At 38.3% G+C, this 10,359-nt stretch overlaps 1 protein-coding gene across 1 annotated transcript; it reads left to right on the plus strand.

Annotated features, from left to right (window-relative positions):
* Positions 1-672: 672 nt before the first annotated feature.
* On the plus strand, positions 673-9,586 carry MAGOHB (mago homolog B, exon junction complex subunit). Its single transcript, XM_006164809.3, has 5 exons — positions 673-841; positions 3,648-3,706; positions 4,364-4,474; positions 7,163-7,245; positions 9,214-9,586. Exons 1-5 carry the CDS (start codon positions 748-750, stop codon positions 9,311-9,313), a joined length of 447 nt encoding a protein of 148 aa, XP_006164871.1. The 5' UTR covers positions 673-747; the 3' UTR covers positions 9,314-9,586.
* The last annotated feature ends 773 nt before the right edge of the window (positions 9,587-10,359 follow it).

A 10,359-nucleotide genomic window follows, 5' to 3' on the forward strand; every position in this document is an offset into this window, starting at 1 on the left:
TTAAATCGAGTAAGTCAAATTACCAAAACTCCACCTGTTAATAAAGGTTGACCGTTACGACTCAGTGAATGAAGAAGGGTCTATGTACCTTAGAACTTCCATTAAAAGCATCTCTTTTATACCATGGCTGTCGGGGTTGTTCAGTTTCATGTGCTTTTCAAACCCCCGGCCTCGTCTCTGATGGAGTCCTTCTACTTTCTAATTTCAGGCTTCCAGCTGCCGAACAACTAGCAATCATCTAAACGGGAAAGCCCCCAGTTAGGAATGAAGCGGGAAAAACAGGCCGGTTCTCGCTGGCCGCTCTGATTCTGGACTTGATCTTCACTCCTCGCACCAGGGAAAGTTGAGCACAGCCACACCCACTCGGAAGATGGCGTGAGAACCCACTAGCGAAAAGCAAGAAAGCTAGCAAGCCGGAGCGCTAAATCCATTAAAAACTCTATCATATTCTTTATTAACTCTGCTCTTTGCAAATATCACACTTATATCCTTTACTGATATAATATAATTCACTTAATTTTGAAATGAATGCGCTTCCAATCCCACTAAAGCGAAGGTCTCGTCACTGCGACCCTCCCTTCGGAGCTTCCGGGGCCCTCCATGCTTCCTCCGGAGGGCCTCTGGAGGCGGAAGGGACGCGCCCGCACGTGACGCACTTATCCTGGGCGGCTGACGTCACTCCCGGGCGACAGGCGGCACGTCTGCTGGGCTTTCGGCGGGCTTTTGGCGGGCTTCCAGGGGGCAGTCATGGCTATGGCTAGCGATTTCTACCTGCGCTACTACGTAGGGCACAAGGGCAAGTTTGGACACGAGTTTCTGGAGTTCGAGTTTCGGCCAGACGGTGAGCAAAGGAGGGAAAGTCGGGGAGAGACCGCGGAGGCGGCGAGGCGAGGCGGGTGGGGAGAGCGAGCCTTGAGCCTTGGTGGGCTACAGACTGTACAGGGGCGACTGAGGCCCTTACTTCAGCCGAAAGTAGTGCGAGCTTAAGAATATGGGGTGTGAAAAAAAGAAAATTAATTGCTTTAAATCAACTCAGAAAGCTAATCCTGTGATTATAAACTTACTTCACTAATTAAGAATACTAGAATCCGCGCACTACAGAGACTTTAAAGGTCTCGGAAGTAACGAACTCTTGCTTGAACATTTCTGACACTCCCACCGGTAGTGGTCCAGTGGATTCCTTAAATCTGTCGGTGATCTGTAACGTTCAGCCTACTCGTTCATTCATTTCGTTCATTCAGGCTGTGTGTGTTAAGACCGCTTTGAGGGCCAAGGACCCGACGTACAAACAAATAAGTGTTTCACAGGCTTACATAAAGTGGTTCACCGTAGACTATATTGGGGCAAGGTTAGTTCTACAGGAGAGTCAGGAAAAGCTTCCTGGATGGTGAGACACTTGAGTTATTAATGAGTATTGAAGTGAGAGAGTAGATATTTTCTTGACTTCTGAGGAGAGAAAAGACGTCTAGAGCAGCGTGGGCGGAGGGCTAGGTGAAACTGCTCTCCGTGCAGTGTACTGCAACTCTCTCCTTTTTTGGAGGGGTCGGGGAGAGGTTTTGGCTATAGGGTACATGTGTTCACCAGAAAGACATAGAGAAAATGAGAAATCACCCTCTGGGGAGGATGGCCACGATGCAATCCCTTCTCCTCCATTCTCCTCTTGGGATCTTGGGCACGCTGGCACACACGTCGGGTGTGAATTTAAGCCACCGGGTCCGGGACTTCAACCGAGGTTGACTACATGGGAGTCCAGCATAGACATTTCGACATCCGCCGGTCCCTGCAGGTCTCTCTCTTGGCAGCTCTGATTTTTTAGAGAACTGTCATTGTGTATTGAATTGTCTACTAGCAACAAGGACAGTCAAGCTGTGTAGGTTTTCTTTTTCAAGTGTACATTGTGTGCGGGGAAAATATGCAAATACAAAAATCAACAGTATGATAATGACTAAATGTGTGGTTTTCTTTAAGAGTTGTCTTGGTGAGAGACACAGACGTGTAACTATAAATCAGTGAGGATGTTAAGTGCTATATGCATATTTTGGACTAGGTTCACTGAACACAGAATGAAATAAAAATTAGGGGAGGATCACATATTGGGTAAAGAAGAAAATATCAAGCATTTCAGGCAGAATTCAAGGTAACTGCAAGCCCTGCGTTTATTTAGATTTAAAAAAATTTCATTTTATTTATCATTTTTATTGTTATTTTTAATTTGCTATAGGGCATATGTACTCACCAGAGAGAGACTGAGACAGAGAGAAAGAAAAAGTGAGAAAACAAGCCATCAGGTCTGTGACTCAAAGCATGGTTGACCGAGTGGGAGTACAGAGCTTTAACCACCATGCCACCTGCTGGCTCCTGGAAATTTTAATCATCCTTGCTCTCTTCCTGGCTCTTCTAAATTTAGCGACAGGAATCTAACTTACCTGAATTTAATTGTGCATTCTTTATCTAATAGCACCTCCTTGCCTGTGAATATCCACCTTGCTTTATCACTTAGCCAATCAAATAAATCAAGTACTCCAATGTTACTAGGGAAATTTTGTACTAGAATAGTGGTCCTTATCCATTTTTCTGCCATTATACCATTCCACTTCTGTTATTAATGCTGGGTCACAAGATAGCGATTCCTAAGGGGTACATACCTTTATTTAGGTAACCTGTCATTTTAGAGAATCAGGAGTATGTTATAGCTGTATCTGGGCTCCTGAGAGGAAGCATGCATCAGGAAGTTCAGAAAAGTCATGGTAGCTTAAAATGAAATGTAAATCAGCTGAAAAACTGGGCATCTCTTATCCAGAAGCATCACATAGTTTGTGTACTTCCGAGTCACAGTTCTCAAATATTAGCATTACCATGATTACATGCATGCATTAATTCGAAGGAAAATACAACACTAGAATGTAGTGGGCAGAGTGTAAGAGCTGGAAAAAAATAGATCTGAATCTTGCATGATGTTGGGAAGTTACTTAACTATTTTTTACTATGAATAGATGAGAGAATAAAAGCTACTTCCTAGGACATATAACAAACTTTAAAAGAAATGTTTGCTTATTTTTCAGATTTCGTTTCTAGTTCATGAGATAGCTTAAGAAAATAGGCCTTAAAAATGCCCCACTATATAGACTGAAGGCATTGAATATTAAAAAATTTGGCAAGCTTCAACTTCAGCCAACTTATCAGCAAGTATTTATTGTCTAGCTTTGCTCTTATACTAGGAGGGGGGAATCTTTTTTTTTTTTTTTTTGGAGAGATTTTCACTGTAGGGCGTGTGCGCTCGCCAGACAGACAGAGAGAGACATAGAGACAGAAAGCGAGAAATCACCCCCCAGGGGGGATGGTCACGCCGCAATCCCTTCTCCTCCATTCTCCTCTCGGGATCTTGGGCACGCACGCACACGCGCCCGGCGTGAGTTTTTTAAGCCACCGGGTCCAGGATGTGAACCGCGGTCGACTACATGGGAGTCCAGCGACATAGCCATTACGCTAACTGCTGGTTCCCAGAGGGGGGAATCTTAATAAAAGCATGCAGTACAAAATGGTCATTACCTTCAATATTGCTTACAATGTTATTTCTTTTTTTCTTTTTAATTTTTTTAAGCAATAGTTGCTATTATAGACTGAATTTTTTTTTCCACTCCCCACAGGAAAGCTTAGATATGCCAACAACAGCAATTACAAAAATGATGTCATGATCAGAAAAGAGGTATGTTATTTTTCAATGGTTACTTTTTAATGTTTCCCTGTTTTCATGTCTGTTGAATTTATGAAAGTACGTCTAATGCTATATTGTAGTGTCAATTTATAATTTGAAGAGTTTCCATTTAGATTAGATATAATTGTAGCTTTTTTAACAACAAAAGTAGTATGAATATATTTAATAGTAGTACCATATTTGAATATCTTACTTAATTCATTTTATAATTAACTTTTACTTTTTACTTTCTTCACTATTTGAAACTAGTTAATACTCATGATATAAAACATAAGCATGACTTAAGTGAAAGACTCAAAAGTTAGGACTAGGACAGTATAAAGTGCACTAATCGCAACACACACTTTGTCACTTTTCGTATGTCGTACATTGTCATCATTGACCACCTAGAGGCACTTGAGTCCTCATGATACAGGACAATACAAGGCTTGAAAAGGGGATTAGTGACGAGAAGAGGGAAAAGTCTGTATTAAAGAAAAGGGCGAGAGAGTGAAAAAAAATATTTTATAAGAAGGATGAAGTGTTGGAATCAAGTTTTTCTGACATTCTATTTGAATATGCAGGATTTATAACTCATTGTATTATTTCCTCTGAGTTGTGAGAAGACATGGGTGGGCATTTTGATATTTTATTATGATTTATTTTCAGGCTTATGTACACAAGAGTGTAATGGAAGAACTGAAGAGAATTATTGATGACAGTGAAATTACAAAAGAAGATGATGCTTTGTGGCCTCCTCCTGACAGGGTTGGCCGACAGGTTTGTATTTGATGATTTTTGAATGCATAAATATTAAAAATTGATATTACAATTACTGTGTTCACTCATATTTATTTAGAATGGGTCCTCATTATTTCTTTGGTTTTCCATTAAGTAGGCACCTGGTAAATACTCTTTAATTTTATTTCAGATAGCTTTATACTCTATGCTACCTTCTACTAGTAGTAAAGCAGTCAATGCATAGCTATAAATTTAGACATCCTCTGAATAATCCTGGTAGCTACCTTGGCCAAAGTTAGGATATTTTCACACTGTTATAATTTCTATTATATATTACTCACTTTTTTAAGGAATAAGATAAGTGTTTGCTAAATTCGAGATTTGAAATCTGTAGTGGTGTTGTAAAATTCACATTCTCCAAATTTATAACTTTCAAAATTCTTATTTTCATCCTTATGCCCCAGAAAGAGACTTGATTGGTTTCTTTGTTCAAACTGACAATGCGTTTGCCTCTCATATTCTCTTCAGAATAATTGATGTTTCTCAAAGGGCTTCTGAAGAACTCTGAAGGCCTAATTTCACTCTGTAGAAAGAAAGTTTGGTTTCTGAATTGGGTCTTTTCAACTCTTGGAGAAATGAGACACGACCTCTGGAAGGAAGAAACATTTAATTTCACTTTTGTATATTCCTGAGGATTATACTTTTTATCATCTTCTTTGACTAGAAGAAAATTGGAGAACTCTAACAGATGCTGACACACTATAGCCGTAACTTAACTCTTCTATTTAAAGAAACTTTATTTAGGAAAGAAAAGGTAATAGTTAACAGTATTTATTTTATGTATTATATCACTTTGAAAAAGTAAATTTAGACTTTTGTTTTAAGCACATATACATACGTATTAAAAAACTGAAATAATAGCAACTTTTTATATCTTTTAGACTGAGGGGTAGTTCAGTGTTGGTAGTTCAGTGTTTCATATATCTACTTGATGTTGTATTCTTGGCTTTTGATTAGTAGGAAAGAGTAGATGTGCTCCAGAAATTGCCTGTTGGATCATTAAGTCAAAGATTTTATGATGTTAAAGAATTCTTAGTTAATTCTTCACTATGTGCCATAAATTGCATGTTTATATCTTCTAATTAAATTTATAGCAGAAACTCTGTAAAGGCATTTGTTCATTAATTTAAATTGAAAACTCAATTATAGACATAAATGTTTGTTTGTTTTTGAAAGGTTTTTGCTACAGGGCACATATGCTCGCCAGAAAGACGCAGAGAGACAGAAAGTGAGGAATCACCCCCTGGGGGGTGGCCACGCTGCAGTCTCTTCTTTTCCATTCTTTCTTGGAATCTTGAGCACGCATGCATGTGCATCCGGCGTAATTTTTAAGCCACTGGGTCTGGGACTCGAACCGCGGTCGACTACGTGGGAGCCCAGAGACATAGCCATTATACTAACTGCTGGTCCATAGATATAAGTGTTTTAATTATTGGTTTTAGATTTGTAGATAAACAATGTAGAGAAACATTTGTTCTGGCCCATAGGAAGATCTGTGCTATGTTGTATTTGCTTTATTTTTTTTTTAATTTTTTTTTAAGGTTTTTGTCATAGGGTGCTTGCACTTGCTGGAGAGAGACAGAGAGAAAAAGTTAGAATCACCCCCCTGGGGGGTGGCCATGCCACAGTCCCTTCTCTTCCATCCTCCCCTTGGGATTTTGGGCATACATGGACATATGTCCAACATGATTTTCAAGCTGTTGAGGTAGGTCTTAAACCACAGTTGGCCTAGTTGTAGTCCAGTACCTTCACCAATATACCACCTGCTGGCCCCTGTTTTACTAGTTCTTAATTTAATTGTTTTGTGATGTCAAGAACTTTGTCTTTGAGTTTTATAGTCCTGAAGTCAAATATCAGTGCCATCATTTATTAGTGGTTGTAAATATGAACAAGTGTTTTCTTATGCTTTATGAATTTTAGATTATACATTTGTGAAATAGAATAATAAAGCCTACCATTTAAGATTTTTTTAGGTATTATAAGAATGTTTGCAAATGTTTCTCCAGCAACAAGATCTGACCCATAGTAGGTGCTAAAGTGGTAACTGTTAAGAATATTATTAATTGGGCTAGCAGGTGGCATGGTAGTTAAGGTGGCTGGACTCCCACATGGCTGGCTGTGGTTCTAGTCCCAGACCTGGTAGCTTTCTTTCTCACTTTTCTTCTCTTACTCTCTGTCTCTTTCTGGTCAACTTCAAATTAATAAAAACTAAAATAATGACAATGAATAAAATAACTCTAAAAAAATATACATTTTATTTGTAGGATCATGTAGAAAGAGAAATGTGTCTGTATTTGTTGTATTAAACTATAGGTTTATACTCACTATTTATAGAATGTGTGCTTTGAAGTGATCTCTTTAGTTTATACTGATTTTATAAGAAACATTCTGTGTTTTATAGTGTCTTCAGTATGTCTCTGGGAAGCATTTCTTGGTTGATCCTAAAATTTAGAATAGTGCTTGTGAGCAGTTGGTGAGGTTTTCATTTTAAGGATGTAATGTATATCTAACAGATTAGGTTTCTGTTGTTCTTCCCCTCCCTTATCTTTTATCTATTGAGGGCTAAAAAACTCATAACTAAAATTAAGACCTCTTTGTAGTAAGAATGCAGATCTTTCAGAGATAGACTTTTATATTAACATATTACTTTCTATTTTTTTTTTCCAGGAGCTTGAAATTGTAATTGGAGATGAACACATTTCTTTTACCACATCAAAAATTGGTTCTCTTATTGATGTAAATCAGTCAAAGTAAGTAAGTTAAATCATTGTGGCTAAATGAACATAATTTAATAGAGAGATTTATTTTAGAACCATGGTCAGTTTGTTAACTAAGGTTATTTTAATGGCATCCTATCAGTTTATTATGTAGATGTAATTCCAATTTTTATGTCATTAGACTTAGCTCTCTGTCAGGGTATTTCACTGATGGTCAAAATAATCTTTTTTTTCCAGAGATATTTTCATGATAGGGCATGTGTGATTGCTAGAGACACAGAGACAGAAAGTGAGAAATCACCTCCCAGGGGGGATGACCCATGCTACAATCCCTTCTCCATTCTCCTCTTGGGATTTTGGGCATGCATTCACATATGCCTGGCATGAATTTCAGGCCACTGGGTCAGGACTTGAACCACAGTTGGCCATGTGGGAATCCAGCAATGTAACTATCACACCATCTGCTGGTCCTTTTTTTTTTTTCCTCCCTGGAGAGAAAGTGAGAAATCAATAACCAGGGAGGATGGTTACACCACAGTCCCTTTTCTTTTTAGGGTTTTGGGCACACATGCACTTGCTCAGCATGTTTCTCAAGCTGCCAGGTTCAGAACTTGAATTGCACCTTGTGGGATCCAGTCACTTTAACTGTAGTGCTGCTGGCTGACCCTAATAATTTTTTTTTTTTTTTAAGAGATTTTTGCTATAGGACATGTGTACTCGCTAGAGAGACAGAGAATGAGAAATCATCCCCCATGGAGACGATGGCCACACCACAGTCCTTTCTCCATTCTCCTCTTGGGATTTTGGGCATGCATGTACACAGACCCAGCATGAGTTGTATCTTTTTTTTTGGAGAGGGTTTTGCTATAGGGCGCATGCACTTGTCTGAAAGACAGAGACAGACAGACAGAAAGCGAGAAATCACCCCTACCCCCCTGGGGAGCGGGGGAATGGCCACACTGCAATCCCTTCTCCTCCATTCTCTTCTTGGGATCTTGGGCACGCATGCACACATGCCTGGTGTGAGTTTAAGCCACCGGGTCTGGGACTTGAATCATGGTTGACTACGTGGGGGTCCAGCGACATAGCCATTATGCTAACTGCTGGTCCTCCCAGCATGAGTTTTAAGACACTGGGTCTGGGACTTGAACTGCGGTTGACAACATGGGAGCCCAATGACATAACCGTTATACCATCTGCTAGTCTCCCTAATAATTTCATTTTTGAATATCTGTTTTAGGGAACTATCTTCAAGTATTGGAAAAGCTTTCTTACGCATGAAGATGTTCATTGGAGTATTATTTTATAATGTGAAAATAATCCAAATGTCTAACAAGGAAAATTGTTAATTAAAAATGATCAGTGTTGGGGGCTGGCCAGTGGCATGGTGGTTAAGAATGCTGGACTCCCACATGGCCGACCACAGTTAAGAGTCCCAGACCTGGTGGCTTGCTTTCTCTCTCTAAAATCGCTCTCGCGCGCTCTCTCTCCCTCCCCCCCCCCCCACCCCTTCTCTGGTCAAATGAAAATAAATAAAGTTAGATAAAAGAATTGTTTAAAAAAATTATCAGTGAATTACTATATTTTTAATATTGTAGAAAACAATATAAAAATAAGCACAGGATATGAGTTTAGTTACAGAAAAAAGAAACATTAAAATATAGTTAACTCTGTTAGGGTGGTAGCATTACATTATTAGGAGTATTATTTTTTCTGCTTTATGCATTTTTATGATTTATAGCTATTATTTTCAGAAAAGAAACACTTTATATATGAAAGTGAATACTGCTAAGGAACTTTATATTTTTTCCTTACAAAAAAGAGAGATGTTACTCATCTAGTCTGTTCATTTTAGTTGTCAGTAAAATTCTTCTTTCTTCTAAATTCCGTGAACTTAATTGTCATTAAGTTTTTAAATTTTGTTTTATGTTTGGGATGAATTTATGAAATTATGTTTTATTCTTGCAAGAAAAAAGTAACTTTTACTTTTTTAAATTTTAGGGATCCTGAAGGCCTTCGAGTATTTTACTATTTGGTACAAGACCTGAAATGTTTAGTTTTCAGTCTCATTGGCTTACATTTCAAGATTAAACCAATTTAAAGTGTATGTTTTTGAAACTGTTTGTATATTTAATTAAGGATTGGGTAAGGGAAGGTTTATTTGTCATTTACAATATTGGAATTTGTATGAATGTGAAGCAAACAAAAATCATTTTTGTATGTAAACTGAAAATAAGAAAGTACATAAACAAGCTTACTAGTTATTCTCACTTGGATCTAAGTGGGGTGGGAAGTCCCCAGAAACATGAAATTTTGTAAATATAAATCCCCTTTTGTTGGAATTTTGCCTCAATAAAATACATCAAAGCCTGGATGGAGAGTGGGATTTTTGTTTTCAGGAGATTGTCTCTTGGTTCACTTTAAAGATAAGAGAAATTGTTGGACCAGCAGGTGGACTAGAGGTGAAGGTGACTGGATCCTACATCGCTGACCTTGTATTTGAATCCTTGCCTGCTGGCTTCAAAATCACATGTGTTGTACACCCAAAATCCCGAGAGGAGAACGGAGGAGAAGGGATTGCTGCATGGCCATCTCCTCTGGGAGGTGATTTTTCACTTTCCCTCCCTCTCTGTCTCACTATGGCAAGTGTGCCCTATAGCAAAAACAAAAACAAAACCCCTGAAATTGTGCTACTTGGTATCTCCTTTGGTAAAAGTTTCAGGTAGAAATACATAACCAATTTTCATCCAGTAGGTAATTACAGAAAGTTTACAAAAGCTTCTAGGATTTTGGGGGTTTTGTGTCTGTGTTTTTTTTTTGTTTGGTTTTTTGGAACCACAGACCCCTCAGGGATTATTTATATTTATATTTTTGGTTTGAGCAGTGACTTCCTAAATAATGACAAGAGTGAAGTCAGTACTTGTAGGGACGCCTTTGACTATGCCTTAATTTCTTATTTCACAGTATATGTATTTTGTGTTCATATGAAAACTAGATGAGTTCTCAGCTTTACAAATGCCTTAAAATTTAGAAATATATTTACATACATACAAGCATATATATTTTTTGACTTAATAAGTACAGGTCCCACTCATGTTTTCCAGTCCCTTTAATCTCTTTCTGGTAGACTTTATCTTTCATTACTTT

Source organism: Tupaia chinensis, unplaced genomic scaffold (assembly GCF_000334495.1).
Source record: "Tupaia chinensis unplaced genomic scaffold, TupChi_1.0 Scaffold143728_1, whole genome shotgun sequence".
Classification (NCBI taxonomy): Eukaryota; Metazoa; Chordata; class Mammalia; order Scandentia; family Tupaiidae; genus Tupaia; species Tupaia belangeri.